The sequence below is a fragment of the Schistocerca piceifrons genome, chromosome 3, assembly GCF_021461385.2.
Source record: "Schistocerca piceifrons isolate TAMUIC-IGC-003096 chromosome 3, iqSchPice1.1, whole genome shotgun sequence".
Lineage (NCBI taxonomy): Eukaryota > Metazoa > Arthropoda > Insecta > Orthoptera > Acrididae > Schistocerca > Schistocerca piceifrons.
In genome coordinates, this window is record NC_060140.1 from 209,615,839 (window position 1) to 209,640,206 (window position 24,368).

The 24,368-nt window shown below is 41.9% G+C and overlaps 1 protein-coding gene across 3 annotated transcripts in view; it reads right to left on the reverse strand.

The window, feature by feature from the left end:
• The window catches only part of LOC124789309, a 271,600-nt gene that overhangs the window by 45,208 nt on the left and 202,024 nt on the right, over positions 1-24,368 (reverse strand). For 2 of the 3 annotated variants that reach the window (XM_047256621.1, XM_047256622.1), the window contains exon 7: positions 707-940. In XM_047256621.1, coding sequence (XP_047112577.1) covers positions 707-940 — 234 coding nt within the window. The remainder of the gene's footprint in view (positions 1-706; positions 941-24,368) is intronic. The other variant, XM_047256623.1, reaches the window with a different exon arrangement.

The window sequence follows — 24,368 nt, forward strand, 5'->3', positions numbered from 1 at the left end:
GTCCAACTGAGGCGCCAGGTGGAAATGGCATGGCAAGCCGTTCCACAGGACTACATCCAGCATCTCTACGATCGTCTCCATGGGAGAATAGCAGCCTGCATTGCTGCGAAAGGTGGATATACACTGTACTAGTGCCGACATTGTGCATGCTCTGTTGCCTGTGTCTATGTGCCTGTGGTTCTGTCAGTGTGATCATGTGATGTATCTGACCCCAGGAATGTGTCAATAAAGTTTCCCCTTCCTGGGACAATGAATTCACGGTGTTCTTATTTCAATTTCCAAGAGTGTAATTTATTTTCCGACTCGGCCAAACCTTTGATTAGTTGTATGGTTAGAGTCGCTGGCGACCCTAATCTTAACGTAATAACCCGTAGAAACAGGTTAGTTACAAGCTGTCCGAGCACGTCTCACGGCCTGTGCCCGCGTTGTTAAGAAACACGATGTCCTTCTGACAGGCACGCAATATCATATTTATCTTCCGACTACAGGCGAGCGACTTTCAATTAAACGTCTCTCCTGTACAGGAATATACATAATAAAAGCACGGGTGCAGCTTGTTGACGTATGGCTGACGACATATGGAAGTCTTCCTGCAGCTGTGTGTGGGCAGTATACGAGTACACACAAAGGCATAGGAGTGAAGTAATTTCAGTTTAGCAATAGTTCGGTGATGGTTACCACTGAAGAGGGTAGGGAGCGTACTCACTGACGCTGAGCGTTGAGCCGAAGGCCTTGTGCGAGGTGGCGGGCGTCTCCCAGCCGTACACGGAGTGCGAGTCGATGTCCGGGTCAACATCGACAGAGCATACGGTGCTGGTGCGGCGCCTGCGGGAGGCGGTGCCGTCCGGCTGCCTCTCCGCGTCCTTGTCTTTCTCCAGCGGAGTCTCCTTATCTGTCACCTCCAGCTTCTTCTCCTCCACCGCCTCGTTTTTGTTTTCTGCTGAAATCAAAGTCACATCGCATAACACTGGTTTGAGATTTCATGACCAATAGGTGGGGGAACACGTAGAAATACCGATCGGAATCACCACTTACATCATTTTCCAAAATTTCTGAGAAGGTGATGTGTTCTAGAATAGTGCCAACAATAAAGGATAATATCGCTAGCAAACCACGATTTGGATTTCAGAAGAGTTTCTCTACTACATTTGCATGTTCACTCACCACATTTCTGGCCGAGCGGTTCTAGGTGCTACAGTCTGGAATGTGTGTCATGTCCTTAGGTTAGTTAGGTTTAAGTAGTTCTAAGTTCTAGGGGACTGATGACCTCAGAAGTTAAGTCCCATAGTGCTCAGAGCCATTTGAACCATCACCACATTTCACAATTATTAAAATAATAATTGGTATTTTCTGCGACCTATCTAAGGCATATGATTGTGTGAATCACAGTGTTCCCCTAGACAACCTGAAGTTTTATGGGATTGATGGTATAGCCAACCAATCGACAATGTCACATCTAGCCAAAAGAATACAGAAATTTGTACTTACAAGGGAAACTCCCCATCCCTCCCCCATTATATTTAGTGCTAAGATGGCCCATTGGATAGCCCTTCAACAAATGAACACAGATCGAGCACGAAAACAGGAGGAAGGTACACTGAACTGTGGAAAAAAGAAGAAAAGAAAAACAGTGACAGATCCAAGACCAACATGTACAGTATCGAGCTATTTGGAAGACCGTAGCGTCGTTGTTATGTTGTGACGATGTCGGGCAGACAAGGGAGAAATCCGAGTTCAAATCTCCCTCGTGCCCATTTTTTTCCCACAAAATTATGATCTGTCCGTCCCGTCATAGACGTGTCAGTTCGCTGTATTCAAATTTGTGTCTGTATCGCGGTGTAACGTGTTTGCAACAGCGACGTGTAACGAAGGGACCTCCAGACATACGTACGTCCTATTTGTTCTTCACGAATACCACAGGTTACGCCTCTTTCTTTCCATTTTGGAAGTTTTAGCTCCTTAATTCCTTCGTCGAATCATAGTTCACACCAGTATATTTGTCCGTGGCTCGTGGACTAGTGGCTAGCGCTGCTGCCTCTGGATCACGGGATCCCGGGATCGATTCCCGGCCGGTTTGGGACTGGATGTTTGTGTTGTCCTCATCATTTCATCATCATCATCATCATCATCATTCGTGACAGTGGCTAGATTGGACTGTTTAAGAAATTGGACTGCGTAAAAGTTGGGACTTTGTATGGGCGCAGATGACCGCGCAGTTGAGCACCCCACAAACCAAACATCAACAAACGAGTTTATTTGCTGTTTTCATTTCTGTGAGAGGTCTACGAGGCATCTCGCCTGCTGCCACTGTTCATCACATTTACTTGCGACGGTAATATAGCCTGACCACATGAATCTTATCCTATAACCAGTGTGTAGTATAATTGCCAATTAAAGAAGGAGAACAGACACATCAATGACCGGACGAACGGTTCATAAATTTGTTTAAAAAATGCGCAGGAGGGAGATTTGAACACGGATCTCCCGCTTTGTTGTCCAACACTGTGACCAGGCAAAAAAAGGTTCAAAAGTGTGTGAAATCTTATGGGACTTAACTGCTAAGGTCATCAGTCCCTAAGCTTACACACTACGTAACCTAAATTATCCTAAGGACAAACACACACACCCATGCCCGAGAGAGGACTCGAACCTCCGCTGGGACCAGCCGGTGACCAGACAGTCACGACAACATCGATCTTGCATGTCGCTCTATGTTGCATATCCTGATCTTGGACCGTTCACTGTTTCTACTTTGTTTCTTTTTTCACAGTTCGGTACACCTTCTTCTTGTTTTCGTGCTAGATCTGTTTTCAGTTTTTGATGGGCTATCCACTGGGCCATTTTACCGCTAAATCTGAGAGGGTGCGATAGGGAGTTTTCCTTGTTAATAATTCGACCACTATGGTACAGGGATGTTATTTCGTTTGGAAAGAAATCAGGTATGTGCTTCCCCAAGGCTCAGTATTAGGTCCTTCATTGTTCCTCATATATGTAAACCATCTTCCGTCTAATATACAAAAGCAGAATTAGTTGTTTTTGCAGATGACGCTAGTATTATAATTAATCCAGGCGTACATTACAGAAACAGAACAAATGGTAACAATGTTCTTAAAAATATCACTGAATCATTTTCCGCAAATGCCACAACATATTCAGTTCTGCATATCCATGCGTACTAAACCAGTGATAAGGGTAACAAACGGTGAGGAAATAATAAATATGACGGAAACTCCAAAATTCTTGAATGTCCATACTGATGAGAATTTTAACTGAGAAAAGCACGTTTTGGAACCAGCCACATTTGCACTTACAACCATTGCAAATCTTGGGGAGAGACAGATCAGTAAATTGACACATTTTGCATATCTTTAATCAATAATATTATGTGGAGTAAAGTTTTGGGGAAACTCATCTTTAAAAAAGGAAGTCTTCATCGTTCAAAACCGTGCTGCAAGTAAATTATATGATGCTCACCCACGATCATGTTGTAGACATCTGTTGAGCATTCAGACTACTGCTTCATAGTATACTTATTCCGCCATGAATTTTGTTGCAGATAATCCACTGCAGTTAAAAACGAACAATGATGTACTTAACTACAATACCAGAAAAAAATGACATTCGTCACTCCAAATTAAGGTTGTCTTTAGCACAATAAGGGGAGCACAACGCTTCAACTAAAATTTTTGATCACTTACCTGGGGATATAAAATGTCTGACAGATAACAATATACAATTTGAAAACAAACTGAAAAAGTTTCTACTTGACAACTCCTTAGATTCCATAGAAGACATTCCATTGTAGTAATGTTTGAAAGGTAGTGTGTAGGAATTATTAACTCACATCTTCATACTAAAAAAAGTCTCATAAGTATTCAGAAGGTAGCATAGTTAAAAACTAATTAGCGATGACGTGATGAACAGTATTTTTTTCTTTGGGTGGGGGGAGGACGAGGGTCAAGCTACACATGGCAAAAACGAAATTGCACATATCTGCCGAAACATAAGAGATAATGCACTTGATGACTTAAGAGGGAGGAAACCATGTAGACGGTAAAAAGAAAGTATCCACAGACGAAAAGGTCAGACACTTCAATTAATTTGTCTGTATTGCTAAGATATGTTGTATTGCAACAACTAAATCGATATTTCAAGAGCAATTATCACTTACAAGCTGTGTATATTCCGTTCTCTCGAGTAGTAAAATGGGTGAAAACGTGCAGATAAATAGTGGTTGGTTGGTTTAGAAAGGGAGGGGGGGGGGGGGGGAAGGAAGCGATGAAACTGGTGGATAGACACTTTGGTAAGGAACGAAGGTTAGAGTTTAAATGTCGTCGATGGTAACACGATGATGTTTATTGATCGTGCTCTTACCAATGGAGATATTAGCTTCCTGACTAAAATTTAATTTTCTTGAGCAATATAGCTTAAAAGCACGTAGGACTTCGAATTTAAACTGTAAAAATCTTAAAGAAAGAAGCAAGTAACACTTACACGTAATTAAACACTGTTTATGTTTATCCAGAATGAATTTTCACTCTCCAGCGGAGTGTGTGCTGATATGAAACTTACTGGTTGATGAAAATTTATTAAATTATTCATGTTGTGTTTGTACGCATGTTTCTCAAGAATGAAGTGAAATAGTTTCACAAGAATTAAATTTGTGATGCAGGGAAATGTCGATGTCTAATCAATAATAAAAAGATGAACTACAAATCTATCTTCAAATATCTGATTTAGGCAGAAGACCAGGCATTTGCAGAATCTTAAAATTTGTATCATGTATGTCTCATTATTCCGCGTGTACTAAAATATTATTCCGAAATATTGATGTTCGTGTCTTGAGTACATGAAACTGTGTAAGGTAAACTTTTGTGGCTTTCACAAATTTTTTGAAAAAGTTTACCGATCAATTTTAAAGCTGTCTGTCGTACTACGCTGTACACAGTTGTTATTGTCTTTGTTTTGTGCCACTGCATTTGAGGTCTAATAATAATACGATTAATAATAATGGTCACGAAGTCAATGAAGTTTAGGAATTCTGCTACCTAGGCAGTAAAATAACCAATGACGGACGGAGCAAGGAGGACATCAAAAGCAGACACGCTATGGCTAAAAAGGCATTTCTGGCCAAGAGAAGTCTACTAATATCAAATACCGGCCTTAATTTGAGGAAGAAATTTCTGAGGATGTACGTCTGGAGTACAGCATTGTATGGTAGTTAAACATGGACAGTGGGAAAACCGGAACAGAAGAGAATCGAAGCATTTGAGATGTGGTGCTATAGACGAATGTTGAAAATTAGGTGGACTGATAAGGTAAGGAATGAGGAGGTTTTACGCAGAATCGGAGAGGAAAGGTGTATGTGGAAAACACTGATAAGGAGAAGGGACAGGATGATAGGACATCTGCTAAGACATGAGGGAATGACTTCCATGGTACTAGAGGGAGCTGTAGAGGGCAAAAACTGTAGAGGAAGACAGAGATTGGAATACGTCAACCAAATAAATGAGGACGTAGGTTGCAAGTGCTACTCTGAGATGAAGAGGTTAGCACAGGAAAGGAATTCGTTGCGGGCCGCATCAAACCAGTCAGTAGACTGATGACCAAAAAAAATAATGATAATAATAATAATAATAATAATAAATATTGGAACTCCGCCATTGCCGGTTGCAAGCCCGAGGCCTCATCGTGCAAGTGGTGAGGAAGGAGGAGGGGGAGGAGTATCAGTCTCGTAAAAAAACCAGGGTCCATCTGGCTGCGGATGGTAGTACCCTGTTATAGGGCCCCCACCTAGTGTTACTAGGCGAAGCAGGTCAACGGTCTTAGGGGCAGAAGAGGAAGGAGGACATTTCCCAATGGCGTTGAGAGCGGAAGAACCGAGGGGAGCAAACCCCATAGTGAAAGCACATTAAATCCAGGCGTGACGATTCCCGTATGGGGTGGCTTCTTGGTCAGCGTCTGATTCCATTTTAAGGACGGCTGTTCTAGTTACTCCTGGTCTCACCAACTTTGTTTTATCCCACAAATCTAAACCCACGCAACTAGCATGATGGCATAACGTACGGAAACTAGTACCCCAGCCGGTTCAATCCGGGGCCAAAACTTTGGTTCAAGTAGGGCAATGGACTCTGGGGGCGCTACACCATCATGTTTGGATCAGTCGGAGGATCCATCATGCCGCAAACTCAGAACGAAGGAGAAACATTTCTTTGGTACACTTAACGTGAACACCCTATTGAAAATTGAAAAACAAACGGAACTGATCAAAGTACTTGATGAATACAAAATAAAACTTCTAGCAGTCCAAGAAACAAGATTCACAACAGATGAAGTGTCAGTTATGGGCAATTACAGGATACTGAAAGGACGACCAGCTATCAAGGTTAAGAAAACAGAGAAAACGAATAATCCATTGTTAATCCTTGGAACGGCTTTCTTCATTTATAATTCTATTACTGAAGCTACAGCAGAGTTCATATATCCATCTCCTAGACTGTCTATAGTAGCTCTTGCAAGTGGAAACAAATTATACACCATATTCAATGCCCATCGAAGAACTGTTCATAAACGCAGACAAGCATGTCAAGATCCTTATGGGGGACTTCAACGACCAGATTGGAAGAGAGAAAAAATTCCGGAACATTGCGGGCAAATATGTAGCGCACAGGAAGACAAACAGAAATGGTGAAAGATTGATTGATATTTGTGAATCATTTGGAATGAAAATTATGTCCATTCTGTTTATGAGGGCTCCAAAGCACATGAAAACATGGCGATCACCCAATCCCATGTTAGGAGAATTTCAGATTGATCACGTAGCGACCACTAGCTCGAAGGAAATAATGAACGTCAGAGTGCAGAAAGGTGCTAATTTTGATTCCGATTATTATCTGACAAGGGTCAAAATGAAATCAATCCCTGGAAATCGGAGAAAGAAAACACTCGGAATACAGAAGTACAGAAATAAAGAACTAAAAATCAGTGAAGAAACAGTTGTGAAGTATCAGCATGAACTTGACACGTTAAACTCCAACGAGGCCGGCCGTTGTCGCCGAGCGGTTCTAGGCACTGCAGTCTTAAACAGCGCTGCTGCCACGGTCGCAGGTTCGAATCCTGCCTCGGGCATGGATGTGTGTGCTGTCCTTATGTTAGTTAGAGTTAAGTAGTTCTAAGTCTAGGGGACTGATGACCTCAGATCTTAAGTCCCATAGTGCTCAGGGCCATTTGGACCATTTTTGAACTGCAACGAGTGGGACAAAATGGCTCAAAAGATTCAGGAAGCAGCGAAACAGTTTTCCTTGCTAAGAAAAAGAATCATCTATGGTGGGATGCTGAATGTGAAGATGCCTTACAGAAACGTTCTGGAGCTTGGGACAAGTGGAATTCTACCAAACAGAACTTCGAAGAATTTAAAACCCAAAGGAGGGCGACAACAAAAGTATTTAGGAATACCAAACGAAAGTTTGAAAGAGATCAATTAAAGGAGCTAGCAGATAATTTCCAGAAGAACAACACCAGAAGTTTCTATCAGACATTTAAATCAAAACTTAGAGGTTACTCATCACCCAAAATCTGTTTAAAAAATAATCAGTGCAAAATGATTATGAGCAACAAACAGAATTGTGAACACTTGGCTAGATACTTCAAAGAGCTGCTCAACTGTGTCCCACCACCAGAAAAATTAATCTTCCAGAAACCACAAAACAAACTCCCTGATTCCAGTCCACCAATAAAAAGGAAATACGAGAGATCACCAGGGACTTGAAAAACAACAAAGTGTCCGGCAAAGATTCAATTGTTGCAGAACTTTTGAAATACGCAGGAAACAGTTTCCTGGAACGACTTGAAAGACTCTTACAAAAAAATCTGGCTCACAGGAGGGATCTCAGAAGAATGGAGAGATGCTCCCATCTACCCATTGCACAAGAAAGGAGACAAATCTAATGTCAATAATTAAAGAGGAATGTCACTTCTACCAGTAGCATACAAGATCCTTGCCATTGCTCTCAAACAAAGAATACAACAACACATAGATCAACAACTAGGTGAATATCAAGTCGGCTTTAGGACAGGAAGATCGTATGGAGAGTAGATCTTTATCATCAAAACCTTGTTGTTGTTGTGGTCTTCAGTCCTGAGACCGGTTTGATGAGGCTCTGAGCACTATGGGACTTAACTTCTGAGGTCATCTGTCACTGGTTTGATGCAGCTCTCCATGCTACTCTATCCTGTGCAAGCTTCTTCATCTCCCAGTACCTACTGCAACCTACATCCTTCTGAATCTCTTTAGTGTATTCATTTCTTGGTCTCCCTCTACGATTTTTACCCTCCACGCTGCCCTCCAATACTAAATTGTGATTCCTTGGTGCCTCAGAACATTTCCTACCAACCGATCCCTTCTTCTAGTCACGTTGTGCCACAAACTTCACTTCTCCCCAATCCTATTCAATACCTCCTCATTGTTGTTGTTGTTGTGGTCTTCAGTCCTGAGACTGGTTTGATGCAGCTCTCCATGCTACTCTATCCTGTGCAAGCTTTTTCATCTCCAAGTACCTACTGCAACCTACATCCTTCTGAATCTGCTTAGTGTATTCATCTCTTGGTCTCCCTCTACGATTTTTACCCTCCACGCTGCCCTCCAATACTAAATTGGTGATCCCTTGATGCCTCAGAACATGTCCCACCAACCGATCCCTTCTTCTGGTCAAGTTGTGACACAAACTTCTCTTCTCCCCAATCCTATTCAATACTTCCTCATTAGTTATGTGATCTACCCATCTAATCTTCAGCATTCTTCTGTAGCACCACATTTCGAAAGCTTATATTCTCTTCTTGTCCAAACTATTTATCGTCCATATTTCACTTCCATACATGGCTACACTCCATACGAATACTTTCAGAAATGACTTCCTGACACTTAAATCAATACTGGATGTTAACAAATTTCTCTTCTTCAGAAACGCTTTCCTTGCCATAGCCAGCCTACATTTTATATCCTCTCTACTTCGACCATCATCAGTTATTTTGCTCCCCAAATAGCAAAACTCCTTTACTACTTTAAGTGTCTCATTTCCTAATCTAATTCCCTCAGCATCACCCGACTTAATTATACTACATTTCATTATCCTTGTTTTGCTTTTGTTGATGTTCATCTTATATCCTCCTTTCAAGACACTGTCCATTCCATTCAACTGCTCTTCCAAGTCCTTTGCTGTCTCCAACAGAATTACAATGTCATCGGCGAACCTCAAAGTTTTTATTTCTTCTCCATGAATTTTAATACCTACTCCGAATTTTTCTTTTGTTTCCTTTACTGCTTGCTCAATATACAGATTGAACAACATCGGGGAGAGGCTACAACCCTGTCTTACTCCCTTCCCAACCAATGCTTCCCTTTCATGTCCCTCGACTCTTATAACTGCCATCTGGTTTCCGTACAAATTGTAAATAGCCTTTCGCTCCCTGTATTTTACCCCTGCCACCTTTAGAATTTGAAAGAGAGTATTCCAGTCAACATTGTCAAAAGCTTTCTCTAAGTCTACAAATGCTAGAAACGTAGGTTTGCCTTTCCTTAATCTTTCTTCTAATATAAGTCGTAAGGTCAGTATTGCCTCACGTGTTCCAGTGTTTCTACGGAATCCAAACTGATCTTCCCCGAGGTTGGCTTCTACTAGTTTTTCCATTCGTCTGTAAAGAATTCGTGTTAGTATTTTGCAGCTGTGACTTATTAAGCTAATAGTTCGGTAATTTTCACATCTGTCAACACCTGCTTTCTTTGGGATTGGAATTATTATATTCTTCTTGAAGTCTGAGGGTATTTCGCCTGTTTCATACATCTTGCTCACCAGATGGTAGAGTTTTGTCAGGACTGGCTCTCCCACGGCCGTCAGTAGTTCCAATGGAATATTGTCTACTCCGGGGGCCTTGTTTCGACTCAGGTCTTTCAGTGCTCTGTCAAACTCTTCACGCAGTATCATATCTCCCATTTCATCTTCATCTACATCCTCTTCCATTTCCATAATATTGTCCTCAAGTACATCGCCCTTGTATAGACCCTCTATATACTCCTTCCATCTTTCTGCTTTCCCTTCTTTGCTTAGAACTGGGTTTCCATCTGAGCTCTTGATATTCATACAAGTCGTTCTCTTATCTCCAAAGGTCTCTTTAATTTTCCTGTAGGCGGTATCTATCTTACCCCTAGTGAGATAGGCCTCTACATCCTTACATTTGTCCTCTAGCCATCCCTGCTTAGCCATTTTGCACTTCCTGTCGATCTCATTTTTGAGACGTTTGAATTCCATTTTGCCTGTTTCACTTACTGCATTTTTATATTTTCTCCTTTCATCAATTAAATTCAGTATTTCTTCTGTTACCCAAGACTTTCTACTAGCACTCGTCTTTTTACCTACTTGATCCTCTGCTGCCTTCACTACTTCATCCCTCAAAGCTACCCATTCTTCTTCTACTGTATTTATTTCCCCCATTCCTGTCAATTGCTCCCTTATGCTCTCCCTGAATCTCTGTACAACCTCTGGTTCTTTTAGTTTATCCAGGTCCCATCTCCTTAAATTCCCACCTTTTTGCAGTTTCTTCAGTTTTAATCTACAGGTCATAACCAATAGATTGTGGTCAGAGTCCACATCTGCCCCTGGAAATGTCTTACAATTTAAAACCTGGTTCCTAAATCTCTGTCTTACCATTATATAATCTATCTGATTCCTTTTAGTATCTCCAGGGTTCTTCCATGTATACAACCTTCTTTCATGATTCTTAAACCAAGTGTTAGTTATGATTATGTTGTGCTCTGTGCAAAATTCTACCAGGCGGCTTCCTCTTTCATTTCTGTCCCCCAATCCATATTCACCTACTATGTTTCCTTCTCTCCCATTTCCTACACTCGAATTCCAGTCACCCATGACTATTAAATTTTCGTCTCCCTTCACAATCTGAATAATTTCTTTTATTTCATCATACATTTCTTCAATTTCTTCGTCATCTGCAGATCTAGTTGGCATATAAACTTGTACTACTGTAGTAGGCGTGGGCTTCGTATCTATCTTGGCCACAATAATGCTTTCACTATGCTGTTTGTAGTAGCTTACCCGCATTCCTATTTTCCTATTCATTATTAAACCTACTCCTGCATTACCCCTATTTGATTTTGTGTTTATAACCCTGTAGTCACCTGACCAGAAGTCTTGTTCCTCCTGCCACCGAACTTCACTAATTCCCACTATATCTAACTTCAACCTATCTATTTCCCTTTTTAAATTTTCTAACCTACCTGCCCGATTAAGGGATCTGACATTCCACGCTCCGATCCGTAGAACGCCAGTTTTCTTTCTCCTGATAACGACATCCTCTTGAGTAGTCCCCGCCCGGAGATCCGAATGGGGGACTATTTTACCTCCGGAATATTTTACCCAAGAGGACGCCATCATCATGTAATCATACAGTAAAGCTGCATGCCCTCGGGAAAAATTACGGCTGTAGTTTCCCCTTGCTTTCAGCCGTTCGCAGTACCAGCACAGCAAGGCCGTTTTGGTTATTGTTACAAGGCCAGATCAGTCAATCATCCAGACTGTTGCCCTTGCAACTACTGAAAAGGCTGCTGCCCCTCTTCAGGAACCACACGTTTGTCTGGCCTCTCAACAGATACCCCTCCGTTGTGGTTGCACCTACGGTACGGCTATCTGTATCGCTGAGGCACGCAAGCCTCCCCACCAACGGCAAGGTCCATGGTTCATGGGGGGACCTCCTCATAAGTTATATGATCTATCCAAGTAACCTTCACCATTCTTCTGTAGCACCACATTGCGAAAGCTTCTATTCTCTTCTTGTCCAAACTACTTATCGTCCATGCTTCAGTTCCATACATGGCTACGCTCCATACAAATACTTTCAGAAACGACTTCCTGACACTTAAATCTATACTCGATGTTAACAAATTTCTCTTGTTCAGAAACGCTTTCCTTGCCATTGCCAGTCTACATTTGATATCCTCTCTACTTCGACCATCATCAGTTATTCTGCTCCCCAAATAGCAAAACTCCTTTACTACTTTAAGTGTCTCATTTCCTAATCTAATTCCCTCAGCATCACCCGACTTAATCCGACTACATTCGCCGGCCGCGGTGGCCGTGCGTTTCTAAGCGCTGCAGTCCGGAACCGCAGGACTGCTGCTGTCGCAGGTTCGAGTTATGCCTCGGGCATGGATGTGTGTGATGTCCTTGGGTTAGTTAGGTTTAAGTAATTCTAAGTTCTAGGGGACTGATGACCTAAGATGTTAAGTCACATAGTGCTCAGAGCCATTTCGACAACATTCCATTGTCCTTGTTTTGCTTTTGTTGATGTTCATCTTATACCCCCCTTTCATGACACTGTCGATTCCGTTCAACTGCTCTTCCAAGTACTTTGCTGTCTCTGACAGAATTACAATGTCATCGGCGAACCTCAAAGTTTTTATTTCTTCTTCATGGATTTTAATACCTACTCCGAATTTTTCTTTTGTTTCCTTCACTGCTTGCTCAATATACAAATTGAATAACATCGGGGATAGGCTACAGCCCTGTCTCACTCCCTTCCCAACCACTGCTTCCCTTTCATGCCCCTCGACTCTTATAACTGCCACCTGGTTCCTGTACAAATTGTAAATAGCCTTTCTCTCCCTGTATTTTACCCCTGACACCTTTAGAATTTGAAAGAGAGTATTCCAGTGAAAACCTTAATCAAAACAGAGACACTAGCAACTGATAAGAAAGTGATCAAGACATTTGTGGACTTTAAAAACGCACACTACTCCGTAGATAGAGACACATTAATAGAAGTGATGAAAGAATTTGGAATAGACGATAAGACAACGAGGCTTATTCAGCAAACACTAACAAACACCCGATCAGAAATTAAATTTTTGGGAGAACTGTTAGAGCTCTTTGAAATCAAAACAGGTTTGAGACAAGAAGACAGTCTCTCTCCGATCTTGTTCAACTGTATTTTAGAAAAAGTTACCAGGGAATGGCGAAAAGAAATGAGTCAGTTCTACTTTCCAAATGGAATCAGGCTAGGCCGCAAACAGTCTGGGCTTACATTTGAAAGCCTCGCGTTTGCAGAAGATATAGTGTTTTTTGCAGAGAATCCGCAAATTGCAACTAAACAGATTGAACTCCTCAAGGAAATAGCAGTGAAAGCAGGATTGCAAATATCTTTTGAGAAGACACAACATATGGACATAAATCGACAATGAGGACCGTGTATGGCGACATCAAAAGAGGTCAGAAACTCAAGTACCTGGGAGAGATTTTGACTCCAAACAACAATGAAAAGGAAGCAAACTGAATAACGGGCAAGAAAAATGGAAATAGCATTCAGATTGTGTCAGAACACATACAAACCTAAATCACTCTCATACCAGGCCACATTCCAACACTACTGCACATTCGTCGACCCTGAATGTTTATATGCATCTGAGACAATAGCCAGGAAGGGACTTTCAGACTTGGAAAAGAAAGAAACGAAATTCCTTAGATTCTTGGGCCCAGAAAAGTATCTAATGAATTTACGTTATGCCTAAGATCAAATCAAGAACTTTATCAACGATTTGAAAATATCACCAGCACAATGAAGAAAAGAAGACTGTCTTTCTATGGACATATTGAAAGAATGGAATCGGAGAGGCTCGCCAACAAGATTCCTCTCTTCCAGGAGAACAGGAAGACACAAGTTCCATGGGTGAAAGAAGTGTACTGGGATCTAGAAGAATGCGGGATCACGGCAGAAGAAATTGTGAACAGGAAGATCTTTAGGAAAAAGGTTGCGGAGGTGAAGAATTTCTTCGAGGAGTAAACGAGGAAGAACATTCTTGGCAGAAGAAAATGCACGAGTGAGCCAACGGATGAAGGAGTACTGGCGAAATAGGAAGGAAGAGAACTTTAGGAAGTGAGGGAAGTTGTGTAAACGTAGCCCATAGATGGCTGTAACGGAAATAAATAAATAATGAGTATTGTGGCAGCGTTCACTCATTCCAACGATTTCCAAACTTAGGGCGGAATTCAATGCGAGATACTATTAATAGCTTTCACAAGGAAGCTCTATCTCAAAATCTGACAGAAAATCCGACGAGATTCTGGTCGAATGTAAAGTATACCGGCGGCAAGGCATAACCAATATCTTCACTGAGTGATACCAACGGTAATATTACCGACTGCAGCGTCACTAAAAGTGCAGTTATTACTTAGTTTTCCGAAATTTCTTCACGAAAGAAGATGAAGTAAACCTTCTAGAATTCGAATCAAGAACAGCTGCCAACATGAGTAACTCAGAAGTAGAGGTCTTAGGCGTAGCAAAGCAGCTTACATCAGTTAATAAAGCCGGTCTTCCTGTCCAGATAACACATCAATTACGTTTCCTTTAGAGGACATGGTGGTGAAGACGGCGTCCTTAAAATCGACTTGTTTCTGGAGGTACGTTGACGATACGTTTATGGTGTGGCCTCATAGGAGAGAAGCTCTTGACCGCCTCCTAGATCATTTTAATTCCCTGCATCCTAGCATCAAGTTTACCATGGAGGTGGAAAGTGATGGAAAGCTTCCGTTTCTGGATGTTCTGGTGTACAGAAAGGATGATTGGACACTGGGACACAGTGTTTATCGAAAGCCTACGCACACGGACCGTTACCTGCATGCTTCTAGCTGTCATCCATCGTTCCAGCGTACGGGGGTCCTGCGGACGTTGGCGAGAAGAGCTTATGCCATTTCAGATGGAGAAAGCTTGACACAAGAATTGGACCATCTTAAGGTTGTGTTCAAGCAGAATGGCTATACAGATAAACAGATCCGTCGTGATTTCCAGTTTGGACCTTCGCCTGAACCACCAGAAGATACCTGCAAATCGGTGGCTTTTCTGCCTTTTGCTGGGAGCATTTCCTCGAAGAATTCTGAAAAGATACCATATCAAAAGTATTTTTCGTCCGCCAGCCAAGATTAGAGCGCTCCTTGGCTCTGTAAAGGATGACTTGGGTTTGAGGAAGCCCGGTGTGTACAAGATCCCTTGCCACTGTGGGAAGGCTTATATTGGGCAGACAATCCGGACCATTCAGGACCGATGTGTTGAGCATCAGCGGCACACACGACTGCTTCAACCTGAGAAATCTGCAGTGGCGGAACACTGTCTCACCGAGGGACACAGAATGCTCTACGACAAGACACAAATGGTTGCCCCTGCATCTCGCTGTTGGGACTGTGTTTTAAAAGAATCCATAGAGATTCGTTTATCTGACAATCTTATTAAAAGAGACAAGAGCTATCTTTTAAGTAAGACTTGGGACCCGGTGTTATCTGACATCAAAAAACAACGGTCTGTGTTTCGATCGTCGGAATAAAAAAAAATTTTTTTTAATTTTTGACAGCGATATCTCGATTTCGCCTATTTCCACCACTGGCGGCGCGGTATGTTTACTGCGCTAGAGGGCAGTTACGGCACCTTCTCGCGCACGCGTTGTGGGTCTTCTGCGGCCTATATAGGGGCCGCAGCTTGCGCTGGGAAGTCAGTTCCGGCGAGATCGTGCACCAGCACTCTCACCTGAAGATGGCGGCCAGTTGGACCGCGGAAATATTGTGTCATGAAGACGTTATGATCCGGCTGCATACCCGAGAAGAATATTATCAATAGCCCCAGACTTTGCAATTATACACAACCTCTCGCTCGAAGAAAGATACGGGATAAAGGACTGGAAAGTGGCAGAGGCCACACCAATACTCAAGAAAAGAAGAGGGAGTAATCCGATGAATTACAGGCTCATATCATTGACGTCGATTTGCAGTAGGGTTATGGAGCATGTACTGCGTTCGAACATTATGAGTTACCTTGAATGAAACAATCCCTTGACACATAGCACGAATTCAGAAAATATTGTTATTGTGAAACACAACTCGACCTTTATTTGCATGAAGTAACGAGTGCTATGGACAGGGGATCTCAAGTTGATTCTATGTTTCCAGATTTCCAGAAGGCTTTTGACGCCATTCATCAGAAGAGACTTCTAATCAAATTGTGTATCTATGGAATATCGCTTATATTGTGCAACTATTATTCGCGATTTCCAGTCAGAAAGGTCGCAATACGTTGTAATCGATGGAAAATAATCGGCTAAACTAGAAGTGATATCCGGTGTTCCCCAAGGAAGTGTTAGAGGCCCTCTGTGGTTCCTAATCTATATAAATGATTTAGAAGACGATCTGAGCAGCCCTTTCAGATTGGTTGCAGACGATCCCGTCATTTACCGCATAGTAAAGTCATCATAAGATAAAACCCAATTGCAAAATGTTTTAGACGCAATATCTGGATGGTGAGCAAACTGGCAATTGCCTCGGAATAAAGAAACGTATGAGATCATGCACAAGAGTACTAATCCGTTAAATTTCGGCTTTACGATAAATCACATAAATTTAAAGTCTGTTAATTCACCTAAATATCTATGAATTACAACAACGAATAACTTTAGTTGGAACTATCACAAAGCTGGCCGGTGTGGCAGAGCGGTTCTAGGCGATTCAGTCTGGAACCGCGCGACCGCTACGGTCGCAGGTCCGAGTCCTGCCTCGGGCATAGATGTGTGTGATGTCCTTAGGTTAGTTAGGTTTACGTAGTTCTAAGTTCTAGGGGACTGATGACCTCAGATGTTAAGTCCCATAGTGCTCAGAGCTATTTCCTTTTGAACTATCTCATAGATAACGTTGTGGGGAAGGCAAACCAAAGATTGCGTTTTATTGGCAGAACGCTTAGAAGATGGAACAGATTTAACAAAGAGACTGCTTGCACTACGCTTGCCTGTCGTGTGGTGGACTACTGTTGTGTGGTATGGAATCCTTACCAGATAGGATTGACGGAGAACACCGAAAGAGTCCAAGCAAGGCCAGCTCGTTTTCTATTATCGCGATGTAGTGGAGAGAGACTCAAGGATGATAAGCGAGTTAGGGTGACAATAATTAAAAGACAGGCGTTTTTCGCTGTGGAGAGGTGTTTTCACGAAATTTCAATCAGTAACTTTCTCCTCTGAATCCAGAAGTATTTCACTGTCGCAATCGTAAATAAATAAAATGAGATAAATCAGATCTCATACAAAAAGAATTTAGTGTTCATTTTTCCCACATGCTATTAGAGAGTAGGACGGTAGAGAAATTGTCTGAATGTGGTTCGAAGAACCCTCTGCTAGGCACTTAAATGTGAACTGTAGAGTAATTATGTTGATGTAGACGTAGATGTACGTGTAAACGCTGGTTTTTGATGGGGGAACTTACGTAAATAGGTCACATATTACATATGGATGTTTAGAAGTTGTATATACGCAAGAAAAAACTGAATGCTTTGCTCTTGCTCCCCCTTTGTTTCTTAGTTGATAATTCTATAATTCACTTAGCAATGAGTGAGCGATTTAGCTCTGCAACGGGTGAAGGAGGGGAAAGGATTCATTACGCTGGTCGGGTCTATACCATGCGAAAATCGGGTTCACGGTGTTTTTAAAGTATTCGAAACGACTACGCATTAAATGTACACAAAGACTTTATGATTCTGGTTGAAACTGAGGGCTTTTGTCGCGCACAAAGAGCTAAGCACATGGTTGTCTTACAACGTTGCAACAAGACGACGTAGACGCTTTTACTCATGGACTGACGTACTGCACAACTCAGAACGATTTAACGGTATACAATACTCATTTTTTTATCTCTTTTGGAGATAACGGTTAAACAGTTCAAAGCAAATATTTCTTCGCAGGGGAAAAAGGCGTCCGTAGTGACAAAGTACCGGAAATGTTTTACGAAAAATACGGTCCGAAAAATTACAAGAGACACGGTTTTAATTTGGCGTCACTTAACAATAACTCTACCCCCTCCTTCACATACATATCAACCAGTATAATTTGCTGATGTAGTCTCATACACCGTTATTTCTCCAAATAGGCTAGTCATTGTGTGCTGAATGAAGTGTGACAGCTATTAAAGAGCATAACTTCCAGTAGAGAGAGAGAGAGAGAGAGAGAGAGAGAGAGAGAGAGAGTTCCATATCCTTCTGAGGACATCTAGACTTACATTCTCTATTGCTGTTATGGTCTTTAGTCCAAAGACTGGTTTGTTGCAGCTCTCCATGTTAGTCGTGTGGAAGCCCCTTCATCTCTGCATAACTACCGCAACAAACTCAAATGAAAACCGAACACTCGCCACAACGGAACCATCGAATGGAATTCAAAAGTAATCGCCACACGCGTTACAACATTTTGCCACTGGCAGTCGAGACGATCAATTCATGTTTCTTAGGAAACAGTCTGTTGCTCATGGATCCAGAACAGTACCCACTCTTGCACTTGTCCGACTGAAACCGACGTCCACGTATTTGTTCAGGTCACCAAAGATATAAAAATTACGTGGTGAAAGATCCGTGCTGTACAGAAGCTGTTTTAGTGTTTACCAATAAAACTGCGGAAGCATAGCCTCCGTCGGAATGGTAGTGTTGGAGGTGGGCATTATCGTGAAACTGGATAATTCCATCCGACAGTATTTCTAGAGCCCGAGGCTGAACGACAAAGCCAAAACTGGAAACATTTCATATCTCCCAAAGCAAAGAAATCCAAAGTTGTTCACACAAGTCCCGGTAAGGTCATGATGGCCTATTTCTTCAATTGCAGGGCTATCTGGTCGTCGAGTTCCTCGAGCATTGAGCCACGGTCAATGCACAACGCTATGAAGGCACATTCCATAAACTGCGACGTGCCAACAAGTCAAAACGCCAGGAAATGCTGACGGACGGAATCATACTGTTGCACAATGATGTCCGTCCCTGTACTGCCAACCGGATGAAGGCGATTTGATTGGGAAACACTGAAACATCCTCCGTACAGCCAGGATCTTTCACCGTGTTATTTTCACATCTTTGGCGACCTGGCGAATGAAATGCATGGACTCCGGTTTCAGTTGGACGAGGAAGTGAAAGAGTGGATGCAGTTGTGGATCCATTAGCGGCTGACTACCTTCTACGAAATAGGAATTGATCGTTTCGGTTCACCGTGGGATAAATGTCTTAACGCGTGTGGTGATTAAATTTGAATAGAACCATTTCATGTTCCAGTTGTGGCGGATGTATGGTTTTCATTTGACTGTCCCTAGTACATCAGATTTTTGTATCCCCCACATCTTCCTCCAGTACTTCATTGGCGATTTTTGGATGTCTCAGCACGTGTCCTATCAATCGATCGCATCTTTTAGTCAAGTTTTCCTATTTTTCTCGCCAGTACCATTCAGTGCCTCCTCACTGGTTCATTTTGCGATCTACCCATGTAACCTTCAGTATTCTCCTGTAGCACCACATTTCAAAAGCTTCTATTCTCTTCTTGTCTTTAGTATTTATCGTCCATATTTCACTTTGTTACAGTGTGGAAGTTTATATCCTTCCTACTCCGGACATTGCCACTTATTTTGCTGTCCAAATAGAAAAATTATCGACCACTTCTAGTGCCTCATTTCCTAATAGAATTTCCTCAGCAGCGCTGATCTGATTCGACTACATCCATAACCTTTGTTTTATTTTTGTTGATGCTAATGTCACGACATCTTTTGAGGGCACTATCTATTCCGTCGAAATGCTTTTCCAAATCCTTTGCTGTCTCTGACAGAATTACAGCGTCTTCGATACAGCATAAAAGTTTTGATTTCTTCTCCATAGTTTTAATTCTCTTTAAAATTTTCTCCTTGCTTTCCCGCACAGCATGTTCATTTTACAGACTGAATGATATCACGGATAGGATACAAACTTGTCTCATTGGCTTCTAACTCCTATTCCGAGCCGACAGAGAGAAATGGCTGCGCGTAGGACCACTCGGCTTGGTCGTCAGGTCTGTGCGTTTCGACCGCTCGATATCAGGAGCCCCAATTATTTAGCTGACCCACTATCTTCCACAGGGCACTATACCGGGACCGATGCATCATATCCGATATCATGCCCCAGTTGTCGTACTGTATGTAGACTATAGATCAGGCCTATACCCAGCAGTGGAATAATAGAGACTTGCGGATTAGGCCTACTCCAACGGTGGAATAACACTGGCTGAAGAAAGAAGGTTCGATCAACACACGAGTATTACGGAAATTCCATTTGAGCACTAATGTGAATCTTTGGAGGGAAGACGACATTCTTTTCGCGAAAAATTGTCGAAAATATTTCGGGAGTTTGCGGCTGAATGCGAAACGTTTTTACTGCCGCCAATGTACATTTCGCGTAAGGGACGGGAAGAGAAGATAAGAGAAATTAGGACTCGTATGGAGGAATTTTGCTTCGAAGGTAGCAAAATTTCCTTCACTTTGTCTGCTTCGTGGTCACTAATTCTGATATTAAATTTATGATTAGGCCTAAGCTGATTTCGGCCACTCCTCATAATTTTCGTCTTTCTTCGATTTGCCCTTAATCCCTATTCTGTACTCGTTAGACTGTTCGTTCCATTCGCAGATCCTGTAATTATTACTGTAAACATTACTGAGGACACCAATGTCATCAATGAATCTTGTCATTCACATCCTTTCACCCTGAATTTTAATCCCACTCTTGAACCTTTCTTTTATGTCCGTCATTGCTTCTTCGATATGTAGATTAAACAGTAGGGGCGATAGACTGCATCCCTATGTGACACACTTTATAATCCAAGTACTTCGTTCTTTGTCTTCCATTCTTATCGTTGTCTATTCGTTTTTGTACATACTGTATATTACGTGGCTTTCCCTATAGCTTACTACAATTTTTCTAAGAATTTCGAACATCTTGCACGATTTCACATTGTCGAACGCTTTTTGCAGTTCGAAAAATCTTATGGCTGTGTCTTGATTTTTGTTCAGTCTTGGTTCCATTATCAATCGGAACGTCACGACTGTCTCTGGTGCCTTTTCCTTTTCAAAAACCAAACTGATCGTCATTTAAGAGATCCTCAATTTTCTTTTCAATTCTTCTGTGTATTATTCTTGTCAGCAAGTTGGATCCACGAGGTGTTAAGCTGTTTATGTGATAGTTCTCGCACTGATCAGCTCATGCTATCTTCGGTATTGTGTCGTTGACTATCCAGGGTGTGATACTATGCCGGCAGTCTCATAGATTGTACACACCAGCTTGATAGTTGTTTGGTTGTGACTCCCCCGCAATGATTTAGAAATTTTGATGCAGCGATATCTAGCACTTTTGCCATTATCCATGGCGGAAGAAGTAAGGAGGATATAGAAAGTAGATTAGTAGAGACAAAAATGGCATTCCTGGTAAAGAGAACTCTGATATTTGCTAACGAACGCAGGCCTTACTTTGAGGAATAAATTGGTGAGAATCATGTGTTTGGTGCAAAACATAGGATGATAGTGAATCATGGTCTGTGGGAAAACTGGGACAGAAGAGAATCGATGGATTTGAGATGTGGTGCTCCAGAAGGACGTGGAAAATTAGGTGGACTGGTAAGAGAGGGAATGAGGAGGTTCTCCGTAGAATCTGCGAGGAAAGGAATATACAGAAATCACTGACAAAGAAGTGACAAAGTGATAGGGCTTATGTTAAGATATCAGGGAATAACTTCCTTGGTACCAGAGGGGAAAAGTTGTAGAGGAAGACAGAGGCTGGAATACATACAACTAATAACTGAGGACTGATGTTGCAAGTGCTAATCTGATGACAGGTCCTAAGCGGTGGGAGAGACTTTTTGAGCCCGTGTATATCGTTACATAGTTTAAGGTCTCAGGTATCACACCCTGCAGCTAATCAATTTCGTGGGCCCTTGTTTAGGAGTAATTGGCGAAAATTTTGACACAGTCTGTACGCGTAGTGTAATGGTTAAGGTACAGTCCTCACATTCGAAATAGTTGTAGATTCGAATCTCACCAGGTGCATTCACTTTTTTCTCAAATCTTTATCAAATTTACTTTAATCATTCTTTTTGTTCAATGAATTGGTTGAAATATAATTTTTTAATTTTTATTCATTTGCCACATCATTTTAATCATTGTTTTAAAGGTAATAAGTGGAAAAAGACTGAGAAAAACTAGAATGAGAGCAAACGAAAAAGTTAATATGCTGGTTAAAATGATGTGACATATGAATAAAAATAAGAAGAATTACATTTAAACCAATTCATTGAACAAAAATAATGATCCACGTCATTCGATGGAGGTTTGAAAATTAAAAGAATGTCGAAGCACCTGGTGATATTCGAGCTTATAACCTTTCCCATCTGAAGACTAGCTTAACCATTACCATACACAACTAAGGTGAGTCACTTATCTATTTTTAAAGCTATAGAGCATCACGCGATATTATGAATTCTTTTTTTTTTTAGATAATTACTCGCAAACGACGGCTCACCAGGGTGATTGGCTGTAGGTGTGATATCTTGGACCTTAACCTACATCATCGTATAGACGGTTTCAAAAGGTCGATCTGACCACTAGAGACCTCTCCACCTGAGATGAAGCCGTTGGCACAGGAGAGTAATGGAGTCATGAGAAAAGAAATGACTAAAAAGAAAAAAAAGTTGAGAGATGAACAGCAGTTTCCCGCGGACCCTCGATTTCCCAGAAACTTCGTTCAGTGGAAGATGAGTCAAAACAAGCGAACTCGTGTCTCGGGTTATCCGTAGATAATCGACCGTTTCTGAGAAAACGATAGTCAAAGTTTTTGGGGTACTTTATACGGCTTTTAGTTCGTAACTAGTCGAAGCGTTAGCGCAGTGGCTAGCCTCGTGGCTTCATACTTTTACATCCTGCATTTGAAACCTGTCCGCAGCTCGTGGTCTCGCGGCAGCGTTCTCGCTTCCCGAGCACGTGGTCCCGGATTTTCGATTCACGGCGGGGTCAGGGATTTTCACCTGCCTCGAGAGGACTGGGTGTTGTTGTGTCGTCTTCATCATCATCATCATTCATCTCCATTACGGATGGAGGAAGGCAATGGCAAGCCACCTCCACTAGGACCTTGCCTAGTACGGCGGTGCTGGTCTCCTGCATCGTCCCCTACGCTCTGTCAAGGAGTATGGGACATCATCATCATTTGAAACCTGATTATTGCTTTTATTTTTATTTTTTTCATCTCTGTACCCATATCCGCAGAAGATTACTACACGAATGAGTAAAACAATAAGTTAATTAGAAAAATTTGAAATTGGTTTCAGTCAACTTCTTGTTGTGTGGCCTGTCAATAATATTGATGGTGCTGCGTACTTGTTCCCATGGAGTGAGTTTCGATTCACCAGCAAGATGCCTGCAGGCTGCAAAAATGGTCTTGTAATCAGTCGATTCTGACTTGCCGATCTGGTTTAGTACTCATGAAGGAATCAATAAGGAAAATACATCACTGCAGAATTAGTTCTCAAAGCGAATAGAGAACAATGCAGCATATAGACATATATAATAAATGTATTTCACGTATTGTGAAAACCCAGCTGTAATTTTACAATTAATATAATGCCACTGTATTCCCTAATTTAATAGCAAACATTCTTGCAGTAACTGATGCGAAGGCGGCTGCCAGCATGTCATGACCTCACTCAAATGCAGGATGCTTCTCGATCGGTACCCCTGGGATTTATAGTGGGATGATAGAGGCTAGCACGAGTGGGGTGTTTGCAGGAATCTGGAACATTCTATAATAATTAGTATTGGAATACTTTAGTAAATAACTTTTACTTAACTTAGTCCTGCTACTGCACTCCAGGAACATGACTAATAACATCTTTCTTGAATACAAATGACTCATTAACAAACATTAACTGGATTATAAAACAAGCAAAATAACACAATTGTGGTATTACATGCGATAATACACGCGGAAACTAGAGGCTGCGAACCTAGCGAGCAGAAGGCTATTCTAATCTGACGTCGCTCACGACCTGTAGCTCACTCGGTCGCTCCGATCTGCAAGTCTCCGTCCGTGTCATACGGCGGCGCTGCAAGCGCCAGCGAGTCCACAGAGGTTGCAAGTGCTGGACCGCTATGGATTACCGCAACCTCTAGCGTGGTGTCTATCGGTGACATCACAGTAAAATTCTACGAACATGGGTAGGTAAAGATGAACGAAAGAAATCAAATGGAAAAAATAACCTGGTTTCGAACACGTAGCGCAGAAGTGCTAAGCCACCACGCTGGCAAATGTGCCAACGCTTCAAATGAACTGCAAGCTCGATAAAAGACATCTACATTGTGTGAAAAACGTCGACCTCCGAGACACTTTTTCCCTTAATTTTAATTCTCTTCCAGTGAGTGAAGTTTTTGGAAAATCAGGTTATGGCACTTGCAGTGTTCTTCTTGGCAGTTTACGAAAGGGAATGAACAGCAGCGGTATGAGGTACCCTCCAGCGTGCA